This window comes from Mytilus trossulus, chromosome 5 (assembly GCF_036588685.1).
Source record: "Mytilus trossulus isolate FHL-02 chromosome 5, PNRI_Mtr1.1.1.hap1, whole genome shotgun sequence".
In the NCBI taxonomy this organism is placed as follows: Eukaryota; Metazoa; Mollusca; class Bivalvia; order Mytilida; family Mytilidae; genus Mytilus; species Mytilus trossulus.
The window spans coordinates 44,673,919-44,691,178 of NC_086377.1; the positions used below are offsets into that span (position 1 = coordinate 44,673,919).

At 32.4% G+C, this 17,260-nt stretch overlaps 1 protein-coding gene across 1 annotated transcript; it reads left to right on the forward strand.

Moving 5' to 3' along the window:
- Positions 1-3,789: 3,789 nt before the first annotated feature.
- LOC134719677 (microfibril-associated glycoprotein 4-like) lies at positions 3,790-15,957 on the forward strand. Its single transcript, XM_063582651.1, has 6 exons — positions 3,790-4,211; positions 9,124-9,238; positions 11,785-11,915; positions 13,197-13,293; positions 14,050-14,214; positions 15,569-15,957. The coding sequence occupies exons 1-6, from the start codon at positions 3,918-3,920 to the stop codon at positions 15,814-15,816; spliced, it is 1,050 nt and encodes a 349-aa protein (XP_063438721.1). The 5' UTR covers positions 3,790-3,917; the 3' UTR covers positions 15,817-15,957.
- Positions 15,958-17,260: the final 1,303 nt, after the last annotated feature.

Consider the following 17,260-nt stretch of genomic DNA (forward strand, 5'->3'; position numbering starts at 1 on the left):
TAATCATATCGGTATCAAATTTCCTCCAGCAGAGTATATATTATTCAGATATTTGTTGAAACGTTACATATTGTCACATAAAACGGCATGTTCTATCATTTGTTTTGAAAGAAAATGCAATTACTTATTTACGTCCAACATATCTCATTCCAATAGAAACAATTACGGTAAAAACACCAAACAATAATATTTTTAAGTGATTCGTTCTATTAATGTCAATATGAAGATGATAATACAGAAATAGTTTCCTCTAGCAAAGCATCTGTATATGATGTATGCTTCTATTGATCATAATATATCATTTGTTTTTGAAATAAGATGCAATCTCTTATTTACGGTTATCATATCTCTTCCAATATATACTTCTGTTGAAATAAGCAACTTTAATGTCTATGTGGTTACATGAGTCTAATATATAACACGCCTTGTAATCCAAGGGGGGCCTTTATAACGATACAAACGGAAATGTGTTCAACAGTGTATGAATAGATTACAGCTAGGTTGAAGCCTTTAACTTTTAACAGTTGTTCTAAATATACAATAAACATAGTCTTTATCAAAACAGGTAATATGATTGGTGATACTAGAACACTATAATCAGATGTAATCAGAGTTTCGGAATTTGCCCATGATACGTGTCCACAAATTTTAAATCTTATGTGTAAGAAATCTTTATTTAAAGTCTGGTTGCATAAATACATAATAACAAGGAACATGGGCTCTTAAGAGCCCTTTAAACGGCTGATATTGATAAACAAAACATATCATGATAAAAAAAGATACATAAACAGCACAAACAAACAGACAGACAGACAGCCCATATATATATATATCAATACAAAGATAACACATGCAAAATAAAAGCTACCATAAAAGTGTAATACATGAATACGCTTCCATAAATTCGAACATCCTGCACAATGAAAAAACTAATGATACTAAACCCCTAACGGGAAGGATTGTGCCTGATGTTCATATGATGAAATCATAATCTTTCAGTCAGTTTAATTGAAGTCTGGAGCTGGCATGTCAGTTAACTGCTAGTAGTCTGTTGTTATTTATGTATTATTGTCATTTTGTTTATTTTCTTTGGTTACATCTTCTGACATCAGACTCGGACTTCTCTTGAATTGAATTTAAAATGTACGTATTGTTATGCGTTTACTTTTCTACATTGGCTAGAGGTATAGGGGAGGGTTGAGATTTCATAAACATGTTTAACCCCGACGCATTTTTGCGCCTGTCCCAAGTCAGGAGCCTCTGGCCTTTGTTAGTCTTGTATTATTTTAATTTTAGTTTCTTGTGTACAATTTGGAAATTAGTATGGCGTTCATTATCACTGAACTAGTATATATTTGTTTAGGGGCCAGCTGAAGGACGCCTCCGGTGCCGGAATTTCTCGCTACATTGAAGACCTGTTGGTGACCTTCTGCTGTTGTTTTTTTATTTGGTCGGGTTGTTGTCTCTTTGACACATTCCCCATTTCCATTCTCTATTTTATATGTTTACCTTATTTACCAGCTTCTTGTTAATTATTTCTTGTTACCAATACTATCAAAAACAAGTTTTAAAGATACAACATATGACAGAAGAGAGGAACATGCAAACTGATTAGTCGAAAAATAAACTGATCGAAAAAGTCTGAAAACGCCATGACTAAAGAGTAAAATACCCACAGACACACAATAGAACACAAAACACAAAATAGAAAACTTAAGACTAAGCAACACGAACCCGACCAAATTCTGGGTTGAGCTCACGTGGTCCGGAAGGGTAACTTGTATGTTTATATCATATATGTTGCACATTTATAAAATTAGACAATGCAATTTTTCATAGAAACTCATTTTATGGCTTAAATTATGTAACATTTACTATGCAGTTTCATGAATAATTTTATCATAGAATGGAAAGTTAATATGCACATCTATTCTTTTCAAAGGTCAACATATAGGACTGTGGAGCATATTTTCAACATGTAAATGTCTCTAACTTCAAAGACTTCCAACTTCTGTAAAAAAGTATGCACATCCTTTGCCTCAACTTTTGGTCTTCGTCAGAATTCAATGTGTGCACTCTTCATGTGTATTTATACAGGTAAAGTTCCCAAGTTGTGTCTCTGTGATGTGAAACATAGAGGTCATATTTAGGTACCAGAATGTAAAAAAAACCAAAATATCTATGAATATTATATATTTTGCCAAAAGATGCGTGGTTTTCCGCTTATAGTTTCTGTTTTTCCCTCCGTTTTAGTTTGTAGCCCGGAATTTTTTTTTTCAATCGATTTATGACGTTATACTGCTGTTACCTTTATTTGTAACAGCCGTATTTACAAAGAGCAACTGCTTCTACATGTAGCACTAATTCATATATAAAAATCTTGAAAAACACTTATTATTTTCTTAGAATTAATTAAGAAAAGATATCACTGGTTGCGCTCTTTTACTTCTTTTACATCATATTTAACATCCCAACCTCAGTTTCACTTTTCAAAGAATTAAAAAAAAAGACTTGTTATTATTTGCGAGACCCCGGTGCATGTGTTCTGGCATGATATCCATAGAACTGTATTTCACTTCTCTGATGACAAATTAAACGTATCAGAATAAGCTTAATAGTTATTCATTCCAGCTTTCAGGTTTATATAAAGTGTATACTGCTGCTATTTCATCCAGTCGCACATCTGACTGTATGCCTATTTATCAATAAATGTTCACATTGTCTTTCTCAAATTGTCAGTTTTAAAAGTTTGTCATAATAATATCATCGCTTACCATATATTGAACGAAGTTTTGCTAATATATTAACTAGAAATGTTTAAACAAGGACATACGATGAAACCTGTTTAAACCGAACCTCTTCGGGGCTTAAATATTTTTTTTATTATTGGCCGATGTTCGGTTTTATTAGGTTCTCCACACACATTATTTGATATGACGGTGATTCCGAACATTTTTGGTTTAAACAAGTTTTCGGTTTATACAGGTTTATATGAGATAAATATGTAGTAAAACAAATCTACTTAAAAAAAAAAAAAAGCTTCAGACCTTCAACCACATGACTTCAGTGACCCTCCACAAGGAAGCGAATCAGGGGTATATACATGTTTATGTATTTATGAGAATTTGTTACATAATCATGAAGAAAATTATTAACACAACAATCGTTTGAAATACATAGAAATATCCAACAGGTACTTTTGCTAAATTTGTGTTTGAGCTAGGTATACTGAAAGTTTTTGAAAGTGTGTCAAAATATACCAGAAGGACAGTCAAACTCATAGATCGAAAATAGACTGAAAACGCAATGGCTAAAAAAGAAAAAGACAAACAGACAAATAATACTACACAAGACACAGCATAAATACAAGAAAGACTTAGCAACACGAACACCACAAAAACATGGAGGTGATCGCATGTGCTCCGTAAAGGTTAGCAAATCCTCCTCCACATGTGACACTCGTCGTTTTGCTCATGTTATTAAAGTGTCATATTGATAACTTTGAATATTGAGACAAGGAAAACCCTGATCAAAATTTAGAAAATGAAAACATTAAAGTTGTGACTGCGTCATCAAATAAACGATAAACATGTATTCAATGAGTTATCGTAATTTAGATCGGAAAACATCACTTCCTTTTATGTTGATAATGAATTATACAGTAGTAATTCATTCAAACTTTAAAACAATTGCAATTGTCATTTTCCCTACGTTAGTTAATTGTTCGATAACTGAGAGTATTCAGTCATTATTTAAAAAAATATATCGTTGACAACTAAAAGCATTTATGAGGCTCATAACAAAATAAACAGACAAATGTTGTGAGTGCTATGTTACGAAACGGTCTATTCAAACACACGCGAAGGTTTTTGGAAAGGAAAAACCTAAACAATTCATGGTCTCTCAATTGAAGCAAAATGTACCGCTTAATAATTTTGATAGTTTTCCTTTTTGTGTGGACAATATGTGAAATAGTCGTTATCAAAAAACAAAAAGACAAAATATATAGTGGTCATGTGCTGTTTGAGGTACCAATGCCGATGTGGTCAATATGTGCTCAATACTGCTCAAGAGTAAAAGTATGTAAATCTATTAACTTTATAGCAGCGAATAAAACATGCCAAATAAATGCTGCCGAACCTAGGAAAAGTCAATGTGGACTCGTTGAGAGTATTGGTAATAGCTTTGCTGCTGCCTCGACTTTTCCAAGGGTAATTATAATATGATATGTATAATACTTATAGCAAAATAATCACAAAACATTCCAGACCACAATATGTTTAACGTTAATGAGTGAGACATTGAATTCAGCACAATATTTTACATTTTTTTTTAACAGAATTGTCTTGCGATAGAATCCAAAAAAAATAGTTTTAAAACATTGATTTTGCAGGGTAATAGAGTATTAAATCAGGTATAAACGTGTCAATGCTTACTATTGAAAAAGAGTCCAACATGTTGGATAAAAACACTTGAAATAAATAGAAATGAGCTGTGGATGAATACCATCATTTTTTCAGCATGAGTATCATACTTTTTGTATAAAAAGGAATTTCAACAATTGTGTTGCAGAAACTTTCGAACTACTGATAGTTGTGACTGCATATACCTCTCGTTATTAGGAATATCGTGAAACTTGACTTTCATTTTGTGACATTTGACCTTTGACGTCAAACAATAGTTATATTTGCAGTTAATTGTCTTCCAAATTTTACAAAAAGGTCTGTAGTAAAGCAAACACATATCAACAAATAGCAATATGGCGTATACATATTACATGCTCATCATTTATGAGTCATTCTATAAAAATCTATTTCAACATGTTAGTGCTTCTCTTTAGATCGAGACAAAAAAAATGACTTTTAGATTGAGATAGGGATGAATGGTATTATTTGTTTAACATGTGTATCACAATTAGCGTATATAAAGTAATATAAACAAATTGCAATATGGGGAATATATATTACATGCTCATCATTTATGAGTCATTCTGTAAGAAGTTTAGAGTATACTCTTGTCCGTGTCTACCTATATTCATACAAAACTCACCTTAGATATCATGCTTAGAATTTAATACGACGCATGCCTTTCTGTATCAAGGACACTTGAACTAAATCAGTTGGTCATATTAGATAAGAAGTAACAGACAATTGTAAAAACATTTCTCGAAAGGTCATTTAAAATAAAGCAGACATTTGAAATTTTCTGTTTCTGCACGGGGCTTGTATAAGACTCCACCAATAAATTGAGTGTGGAAATTGTATTTCGGAAATGCCAAAACCTGCCCATAAAACAGTGTATTATTATTCATCATAATACTCATTAATTAAAAGTAAACTGCAAATATCGAAAACGACAACAATTTTAAATATGAAAAAAAAGTTATATTTTTTTTATACAATACTCAACTGTAAACACCGAACTTACATCGATTTACACGGCGTTAACATCGTATTTTATGTTGAAGACATTTTTTTCTGGCTATGAGTTATTATTCCTTTGCACTGATGAGTCTTATGTAGACGAAACGCGTCAAATTGTAAGCGTAGTATCTTTGATAAACTTGGCCTGTGCCACTGTTGTCGGACGTTTCGTCTCTAAAGGGGATATCAAGCCAAGTAGTCATCACCTCTGTTGTCGAACGTTTCGTCTCTAAAGGGGATATCAAGCCCAGTAGTCATCGATTCTGTTGTCGGACGTTTTGTCTCTAAAGGGGATATCAATCCCAGTAGTTATCACCTCTGTTGTCGGACGTTTCGTCTCTAAAGGGGATATCAAGCCCAGTAGTCATCACCTCTGTTGTCGGACGTTTCGTCTCTAAAGGGGATATCAAGCCCAGTAGTCATCGATTCTGTTGTCGGACGTTTTGTCTCTAAAGGGGATATCAAGCCCAGTAGTTATCACCTCTGTTGTCGGACGTTTCGTCTCTAAAGGGGATATCAAACCCAGTAGTGATAACCTCTGTTGTCGGACGTTTCGTCTCTAAAGGGGATATCAATCCCAGTAGTCTTCACCTCTGTTGTCGGACATTTCGTCTCTAAAGGGGATATCAAACCCAGTAGTGATAACCTCTGTTGTCGGACGTTTCGTCTCTAAAGGGGATATCAAGCCCAGTAGTCTTCACCTCTGTTGTCGGACATTTCGTCTCTGAGGGGATATCAAGCCCAGTAGTCTTCATCACTGTTGTCGGACGTTTCGTCTCTAAAGGGGATATCAAGCCCAGTAGTCATCACCTCTGTTGTCGAACGTTTCGTCTCTAAAGGGGATATCAAGCCCAGTAGTCTTCACCTCTGTTGTCGGACGTTTCGTCTCTAAAGGGGATATCAAGCCCAGTAGTCATCACCTCTGTTGTCGAACGTTTCGTCTCTAAAGGGGATATCAAGCCCAGTAGTCATCACCTCTGTTGTCGGACGTTTCGTCTCTAAAGGGGATATCAAGCCCAGTAGTCATCACCTCTGTTGTCGAACGTTTCGTCTCTAAAGGGGATATCAATCCCAGTAGTTATCAACTCTGTTGTCGGACGTTTCGTCTCTAAAGGGGATATCAAGCCCAGTAGTCTTCATCTCTGTTGTCGGACGTTTCGTCTCTAAAGGGGATATCAAGCCCAGTAGTCTTCATCTCTGTTGTCGGACGTTTCGTCTCTAAAGGGGATATCAAGCCCAGTAGTCTTCATCTCTGTTGTCGGACGTTTCGTCTCTAAAGGGGATATCAAGCCCAGTAGTCTTCATCTCTGTTGTCGGACGTTTCGTCTCTAAAGGGGATATCAAGCCCAGTAGTCTTCATCTCTGTTGTCGGACGTTTCGTCTCTAAAGGGGATATCAAGCCCAGTAGTCTTCATCTCTGTTGTCGGACGTTTCGTCTCTAAAGGGGATATCAAGCCCAGTAGTCTTCATCTCTGTTGTCGGACGTTTTGTCTCTAAAGGGGATATCAAGCCCAGTAGTCTTCACCTCTGTTGTCGGACGTTTCGTCTCTAAAGGGGATATCAATCCCAGTAGTTATCACCTCTGTTGTCGGACGTTTCGTCTCTAAAGGGGATATCAAGCCCAGTAGTCATCACCTCTGTGTGTTGACAAGAAATATCATCAAAAGTATAATTTTCTGTAGATTTACTGTTAATAAATAATGAAATACTCAAAACATTTAGGTTTTCCTCTAAATATATTGACTTAGCCGTATTTGGAACAACTTACAGAAATTACGGTCATAAACACTCTGCGACTTTGTTTTATTTGATTTGGCTCTACATCTTTTTTGCATTGAGCACCACCGATAAGTTTAATATAGCCGAAACTCGCTTCTGGCGAAACAAATTATCAGCATGGTATCTTTGATGTGGTTTTTTTTGTAACCAATAATATGTACTGGTAAAATCAAAATGATATATTTTAGATATCAATTTCATATTCTAAATTATGTATATAATACTAAAGCAACGATTAAAACCATTCTTTGTTATGTTAACTGTACACAATTTTAGACCCTTGTGTTTTGGAACTTTCACTTTTGAACTTTTAACTTAATGTTTTAAATAATGTATATAATACTAAAGCAAAGATTAAAATCATCCTTTGTTATGTTGACTGTACACAATTTTAGACCCTTGTGTTTTGGAACTTTCACTTTTTAACTTTTAACTTAATGTTTTATCTATTTGGCTAAAATGTGATTTTTATAGCGTCCCTTATTTAAATACGCATGGAGAAGGTTATTTCTGGGGAACATGCCATGAACACTTCAACCAGTGTCATTTATGTTAATTTATACTGCACTCGTTCTATTTGAGCAGTCAAAATGCGTTGACCGTATATTTCTATGTCATATACAGTCACTGACCTGATATCACTTTTCCTCATGAATATTTAAATAAAAATTGTCGAAATTATATTTAATTATTCATACGACCTCTTCAACCTTTTCTTGTTTCCAATGTAAACAACGATGCGTTTAACGACTCAAACTTGTTTCTTTTACAATTTTTGGGCAAACCTATTCCACTTATTAATACTTTTTGTTTGCAACCTATAATACATTATGTTTTATGTTTATTGTTGATATTTTGGTCTGTAAACAAATAAATTCGTTCACCATTGATTGCAAAAGGTAATGATGTACATTTCATCGTGTTGTATATTTCTCCGCCTGTGTGATATGAGGCCTTTCTAAAGGGGGATTTTCCCTAATATTTAAATCAAATAAATAACATTAACACACTAAACAACAATTGAAAATGTTATTTTAGATTGCAGTATAAAGACAACAATAGTGCATTGACTTGACATATCAACTATATAAGGATTCGGCCTGAAACGGGGAAAATGCTCGGCACAGCCTCGCATTTCCCCGTGTCTAAGCATCATCCTTATATCGTTGATATGTCAAGTCAATGCACTATTATTGTCTAAATATCCAGATTATATCATTGAAAGTATTAATCTTTTATAAACGTAGTTCAGATAGATAAATGTTTTTTTTTATAAACGACAAAAAGGGTAAAATATTTAAGGGTTTGTCTGTTTCTTATGTCTATCGTTAACACCAAAAAAATATTTATTTGGAGGAAAATGGTTGTAGAGCGTTACTGCGGTACAAATGTTTTTTTCCAACTAGCAGTTAATCAGAGAGAGAAAAAACATATCGCTGAAGTGTGTGTTGTATATTACATATCATGACGTATGAGAAAAACATATTAAATGTAGTAAATTTTACTGCATGACTTGATTAGAAATGGTTAAATATTATTTTTCTATACAAATTTAACAATTTAAAATTTTTGTATATTGCTTTATTAAAAATGTATACAACGCCATGCAAATCAGTTAAACCTATGATTAAAAGACCAATTAGGATTTACGGCATACTTTCATACGTTTAAAACTTTGTCTTTGTGAAATCCTTTGTGAGAAAAAAGTGTTCTAATATATCATATTATCATTGAATAAACTAATTAAAACATAAGAGCTCTAAAGATGATTTTTTTCTAAGTTTATTCAAAACAACATGAGATTGCCTTTGTTATGCAAAGATTTTTTTCTCTGAGCTTAAAATATTGTAGCTTTGGGAGAAATTCGCATAATGGTTAAACAATTCATATTTGGGTAATTGTTTGGTTTTTAAAATTTCAGGAACTAGCTGGTCAGTGCAATGGTAATAAGTGTACGGTCAATGAGGCCTGTATGCCAAGTGGAACGAATTACTATTGTGTTCCATTACCTATTCAGTTATCTGAAAAAAGCACACGTAAGTTTGAAATATAATGACATATGCATTTGCACAAAGAATTATGATGCAAGATGTAAAGATGTAAGATTTTTTCAAAGATTTATGAGGTTCTGAATGGGATCCTTGAATTCTGTATTCTTAAGTTTTTTTATGTCATATTTCTCTACTCTTTATCATGTTTATATTTTTTGTCCATTACCCTCTGTTCCTTGTATTTAAACATCTCTATCTTTTTATTTTATTAACGATTTTCCTATTCTTTATATGTTATGGTCTTTTTTCTGTACTTTTTATCTATTATTCTCTGTTCTGTAAGCCCAATTCAAACCCTCATTTATTGCATTTAGAATGGTTTCTTTTCGAAAGAAAAATATATTACTTATAAAAAGGAATTGTTCACCGATGTTTATAAAAAAATTATACTTGTTCATTCAAGATTTACTTTCCTACGGGTGCAAATTGACCACATGTTACCAAATATTCTTATTCCCTTGATATCAATACGTCGTTTCTAAAAATAATACTAACAACTGAAGCCAACTTTTAAAATCAAAAATATAAACCAACTATCGGGTGTTGTAACTTAATAATTACATTAGATGTAAGTTTCATTATAATACGTTATTCTGATTGGCTAACATGTTATTCCGTAAACAATTGCATCAGACAATAACATTTATCATGCATGATGACACGAGGTCCGACAAAAAAGTGCACAGGTGAATTAAATAAAACTGGATAAAAATCGTGTTTTCATGATTTTAGCTAAAAAAATGTAATTATAAGTATTGAATACTTCTTTTTGAAACTTTATAGGGTTGTAAAAGCGTTGACCGTGCGTACATTTTTAGAATGAAGCGCTTCCGCGCTTCATACAAAATGTACTTCGGTCAACGCTTTTACCACCCAATAAATTTACAAAAAGAAGCATTCAATTCTTAAATATCAAATGAAAGAGTATATTTTACAAAATGTACATATTTGATCAATTTTGAAAGAAACAAAATTGAGAACAATAATATTACGAATTAGTCTGGTCTTTTGCATTCATAATTTTGTTAAAACTTATCTATCTATTTTTCTGACTAATTATAGCCAGATAACATGATCAAGAGGTCATTTACAGACCACTCTTAAAGGTACAGATGTGGCTTCAGAATTGCCTCTACATGATAACAAATAACGATAATACAGAAATAAATATTTGTAGTTTAGATTAAATTATAACATTTTATCAGTGCTTAAATAAGCTTAGCTTTTCAAAAACATACTCATTCAACAGTTATAATCAGATAATAATGTAAGAACATTGTTCAATAGTCGAAGTTACAAATGTTTGTTTTAGTAACAGAAAAAAAGGTAAATGAAAATAAGGATGTTTCATTTTAGCTAATATGTAGTAATTGTTGAGTCGTCGGTTGGCTTTAAAGATTTTTTCACCATGGTTTTGTATATTTTTCTACTAACATTTTTTTCTTGTTTCTTTGAAATGTGTTTAAAATAAGTTTCAATAATCAATCACGTTTTAGAGAAAAAGAAAGTACTTTAGATCTCTCATACAAACATATATAAAACTAAATAATTATTTATTAGGTACTGCGTTACATATTTCTTTTTCGTTCTTGATTTTGTACATAATTTAGACTATTAGTTTTCTCGTTGAATTGTTTTATATCTGTCCTTTTTGGTGCCTTTCGTAGCTGACTATGCAGTATGCGCTTTGCTCGTTGTTGAAGGTCGTACGGTGGCTTCTCGTTGTTCATTTCTGTGTCATTTTGTCTTTTTGTGGAGAGTTGTCAAATAGGCAATCCTACCACATCGTCTAATATTTATATTCAGTTAATAAATGTGAGTTTTTGAAATTGCAATCTTCATCATTACATTTACAACACGAAAATACGCGGTTCTGTATCAAGGAGGAACTTTAAGGTATTTTACATCAAGGACTAGAACAAAAAGATTTAAAATGGTAAACTCATATAGATATTACTATCACAACGCGTTATCGTTCAGTCGTTCTCCGTGCACTTCACGTATAAAATTTCTGATACATGAGATAAATAAGTAAAAATAAAACAAAACAAATAAAGGCAACAGTAGTATACCGCTGTTCAAAACTCATAAATCCATGGACAAAAAACAAAATCGGGGTAACAAACTAAAAACGAGGGAAACGCATTAAATATAAGAGAACAACGACACAACACCGGAATGCAACACACACAGAAACGGACCAAGTAACAGACAAAACACCACGAGAATAACAAACATAACATCAAAACCAAATACATGAATTTGGGATAGACAAGTACCGTTCCACGTCTTATCTCAATATCTCCAAAATAAGAGAAAACACAAACGACTCAACGTTAAAATGTACCACACACAGAAACGAACAATATTATAACAATGGCCATCTTCCTGACTTGGTACAGGACACTTTTAAAGGGGAATAAAAGTGGTGGGTTGAACCTGGTTTTATGGCATGCCAAACCTCGCACTTTAATGGCAAAGTTAAATATAACATTGAAATGACAACATAACAAATCTACTTTTTAAAACAGCTTTAGACCTTTGCCCACATGACTGCAGTGACCTTCCACAAGGAAGTGAATCAGGGGTATATACAATATATCCAGCAGATAAGAAGTTTGATGTTTACTGTGACATGGATACAGCAGGATTTGGTTGGACAGTAAGTGTAGAAAGGATGTAGAATTTATTTGATTTTTGTTTCAATGTAATAGTATTATTTTGTTCGAACATAATACAGATATTAATGTTTAGTGTATTTTACTTTTGAAAAATTGGTGTTCTCTATGTCGAACAAGTGAAATGAAAACCAGTATTTCTCAGTTATAGATTTCACGACACATTTGTCGCATCAAAATATTGTTTATAAATAGAAAGGAACAATGACTAGTTTTAATTTGTTTTGTGAATGCTGTTTTATTTTTCCTTTTTGTTTTTTAAGTATTTGCTGTTTGTTATAGGCTATATACAGTTTTTGCACTTTCTTTATTATATATTGCTGGGTTATTTCTTCATAAAACCTACGAAACTTGTTTAAGCTTACTGTCCCTTTTTTCTAAAATTTTGTTCCATTTATTTCTTCATCTAAACTTTCAAAGGAATGGGGGGTTTTTCACTAACAAGATGAGCCATGTTTTGTGTTTTGAATTTACTGAAACTTGATTAAAAGGCAAAAAAATAGTGACAAATTTTAATTTCAGACAATACGGTAAATATGCTACATTGTTCAATATCTGTCTCTATTGATTTTTTGTTAGAAGAGGTAAATAACAAAACATAAACATGTTTGACGTATTTGTACGATATCGATTTCAATGAGCAAAACACTATTTACCTTACTCAGGTATTCGTAAAATTGAGAATGGAAATGGGGAATGTGCCAAAGAGACAACAACCCGACCATAAGGCAGACAACAGCAGAAGGTCACCAACAGGTCTCCAATTATATATTAATGTTTAAATAGCTGGTGAAGAACTTAAATGCAGATATGCATATTCAATTGATCCGTGACCACTTAAAACTGTGTTGTAAGCTAAATTTTATTTTTCAGTTATCCAGCTGTAAATATATATAAGTGTTGATTCGTAAACATATCATATGTCCAAGCATTTTGGGGTGTACACAATATATCTTTTAAAAATTCTCAGAGCTTTTCTGTCAACGAAGAACAGTCAATGCCTATAAAAACGTTTCAATAACGACTCTTCCGATTTCTGGATGTACTTTTTTTTCATCAGGAACGCTAGAAGAAAAAAAATGAAAGCGAAAGATCTACAATTAGATACGCACGTGAGTGGCTATAAATTCAAAATAAAAATGTAAAAAGAATAACGATACTGCATCCACATACGAGTTTTCTTCAGTGGAAATAATCAAATCGCTGAAAATGTCGAGGTGCGTTTACTTTTTTCATTATTATTAATGTTCTTAAATTTTTTAAAGGTTTTCCAGAGCAGAATAAACGGAACTGTTGATTTTTACAAAGGATGGACCGATTATGAAATTGGATTTGGAAATTTGAAATCTGAGTTTTGGCTGGGTAATTTTCTGTTTATAATTCATAGAAAAAACATCTTGTCAACATTCTGCACACTTAGTTAAGCCGTCTTTGGTAATTTTTTGTAGCCTATTCGCGTACAAAGTTTTTCAACCATAATGATGAAAGATTGGCAAATGTTTTCTTTGTATAAGAATGTTAACAGTATAAAGCGCAGACAATTCACGATTGACTTAAAGGTTAGAATTTGACCATGCTACTTGTTTATCTTTAACTTTTGGAATAAGGTTGGAGCTGGGTTTTCACTTTTCTGTTTTTCACAAAACATGAACATAGGATTCGACCAAGAAAGTTTGACTATGTATTTTTGTGCTGTGATGTTATGTTTTGATTTGTTTTTAAATGCAAATTCTTTAAAGGTTGAAAGCAAAAAGTAAAATACCACAACTCCAAGTAAAACTAAAAACGGAAAGTGCCTTATCAAATGGCAAAATTAAATGCTCAAACACATCAAAGGAATGGTAATCAACTTTCATATTCCTGACTTGGTACAGGCATTTCGAAATTGGTGGATTAAACCTGGTTTTATAGCTAGCTATCCTCTCACGTGTATGACAGTCGCATAGAACTAAAACTATTTTTTTCTAATACAATTGAGTACCTCTAACAAATACAAAATCCTAGTTACCAATACAGCCATTTTAAGCGCAATTAAGAATTATAGGATTAAAAAAGAAATGATAAGCCAATCAATTGACATTTATTCTCAGATTTATTTCTTATTTTATTTTTGCACAGGAAATAATTTAATAAATGTTCTGACCTCTTCTGGAAACTACAAACTTTACATTCACCTTGAAGATTTTGAAGGGCATTCAAGATATGCAGAGTATTCCGAATTCAGTATCGGAGATGCCACATCACAATACACTTTGAATATAGATGGATATAGCGGTGATGCAGGTATAACTTCACCATTTCACTTGAGTATTTTGAATCATTCATCATTATCTTTCTCAAACATGTATGTAATCTCTCTCTCGCATTTTTGGTGCAGTAAAATTGGTCCTATAAATGTTATAATTATATATAGGTTTATAGTTCTGCGATTTAATTTAGTCACTTAGGGTATCACCATCCAAGTATCCAGTTATTCGGTACTGGCATAAAATAACGATTATTATGTGATTGAAATTTGGTGCCATAACATTTTGAAAATCATTTTGATTTAAGGTAGCACAATACAAAGATTTGTTTACTTCCAATCACTAATCTTTGAAATGCTGTAACTTTTTTATGAATGCATAGAAAAATATAAAATAGGTATATAGAGATAGACAAAAGATTAATCTTTTAAATGAATGCAATATTTTTATTATGCAATCATTATGTAATCAATTATTATGTAATTAGTGGCAAAATCTGGGTAAGTTCACTTGAATGAATTTAGCTCTATCATCTCTTTAGCTATACAGAAAATTTTAACGAAATCTTAATCAACACATCATAGGCTTCAAAAGGGTGTCTCAGATTGTCTCTATGGTATTCCATTCTCTCATAAATCTCTAATTAGTGTAAACATCCTAACCACATAAAAGAAGATAATGTTTAATTAGCTGTAAAATTTGTTCTATACATTCTATCTGAAATCCGAGACACCCTTTTGTAGATAATGGCCATAGGAACAACATATAATAAAATCAACCCTCTAGAGATACCTATGCAGAAGCTAAATTCATTTGAAAGTGGAAATTTGGTGAAAAATATTTTAGACACAGTTAACATTATAATTGATTACATAATTGTTGCATAATACTAACATTGCATTATTTGGAAAGAGTAATCTTTTAGCTATCCAAAACTACCACTTTTATAAATTTTCAAGCATTATTAAGAAAGTAACAGCATTTTAAAACTTGGGAGTTGGAGTTGTAAAATCTTTGTATTGTTTTACCTTAAGGAATATATCTCACTCATGCCAGGCGCTGATTTCTGGTCCATATTTGGCTATACTTTAGGTTTGGTTTTTTTATCAGCTCTCCAACGTTTAAATTGATCTTGGGCATCTCTTAAGAGATATTAACTGTAGAAACGCTCACCTGGTGCAGTTAATTTTGTACCGTTAATGTAATTAATTTCCAATATTAATTTTTCGAAACAAATGAACGAAATGAGATATCATCACCTCGTTATTTGCAAAGTGTTTTAAGTCTATATGGAATTCAATTAAATATTATCTTTATTTATTTGCTCAGGAGTTTGCAAAGTGTTTCTTATATAGATTTATATGCTATTCAATCTTTATTTATTTGCTCAGGAGATAGCCTTACCTACCACAACGGCATGATGTTTTCTACTAAAAACCAGGATAATGACATATATCGTAAAAGCTGCGCACAAAGGTTTAAAGGAGCATGGTGGTACAATGCATGTCATTATTCTAATTTGAATGGGGAATATTTAGGAGGACAGCACTCTAATTTTGGCAATGGTATCATATGGCGTGAATGGACAACACAATACTACTCACTGAAATCTACTAGAATGATGATTAAACGGCACTAATAACCATTTTATAAAAGACATACAGCTTATGTTTCAAAAATACACAGTCAATGAAAGTTTATGAAAGTGGTTTCATGAAATAAACTATTCGAAGATAAGCAGAGAGTTTTAAATATGTGCTTATAGTGTAGATAAATAAAATAAAATACTGGTTTTCTTATTTGTATTGTGTTTATTTTATTCATAATCCATCTGTTTGGTGAAAAAGTCATTTTTAAAACTATGGAATATCTATCCGAAGTGAGAGGAACACAAACTAAAAACTAATGTGGGTGTCATCGTGCTACATTTATATGTCCAAAAGCAGTAAGGAAACTTTTAAAATGACACAGTAAAACAGATACACGAAAATTTCAACAAAAAAAAACACCACAAAATACAACACTGTTTGAGAATTAGTTGGTAAATAAATATAATCTAAAACAATGCTAATTTCAACTAGTAAACAGTCTGTTAGTTTTCTCGTTTGAATTGTTTTACAGTGTCTTATCGGGGCCTTTTATAGCTAACTATGCTTTGCTCATTGTTGAAGGCCTTAGGATGACCCATAGTTGTTAATGTCTGTGTCATTTTGGTCTTTTGTGGATAGTTGTCTTATTGGCAATCATACCACATCTTCTTTTTTATATGATTATTATAAAAGTTCAGTCTTGTTAGGAGATTTAAGTTAATTTTCATTTATTGTCCTTCTGTAAATTCAGTGGTTATCAGATATTTCTCCTGTTATAGGTCTTATTCTCCGGCATACCCGTATGCTGGTAAATTAGTACAAGTTAATACCAACTACTGAACATATCTTAATTGACTGTAACTAACTGAAAATTTCAAAGAAAATTCGTGATAATCAGAGTACATCAAGATAAGTGTTTGATGTGCTACGATAAATTACACTTGGAAAGTCAAAGGGCAAACAAAGACTTCAGTAACATTTAACTTTCATCTGTTTCCCATGTCTCATGAGACATGGAATTAAACATCAACAAAATAGAAACCCATGAGACATCATCAAAGCTTATTTAAGTCATTGTTGTACTAATGTTCGTTTTTCCTTGATAACCATTGTAACAAATAGCAAGGTGCAAACGTTTTATATACCCAAAGGTGTTTTGCAAAGTGTGTAATTCATTTTGGGTTTGGTTATCAATTAGATAGAAAATGAATATAAACCTTATGTTTGAATATAATCAGTAAAAAATGTCAACATCGAAAAGTGGACACAATCAGTAAATTTACATATCAAACGACTATTTTAAACCAATTGATTTTGGAAGATACTTATTTTCGCGTTTAAGGACGTCAATTTGACTTCGCGGCTATTTAATTCCGCAAGTAACACTCTCTCTAACGTGTATTGGTTATAACCATAAGGAATTTTCATTTCTATTGTCACTAATTAAAACGTGATCAAATTTGAACTTATTCCACGCACCTGTTCATCTCCAAG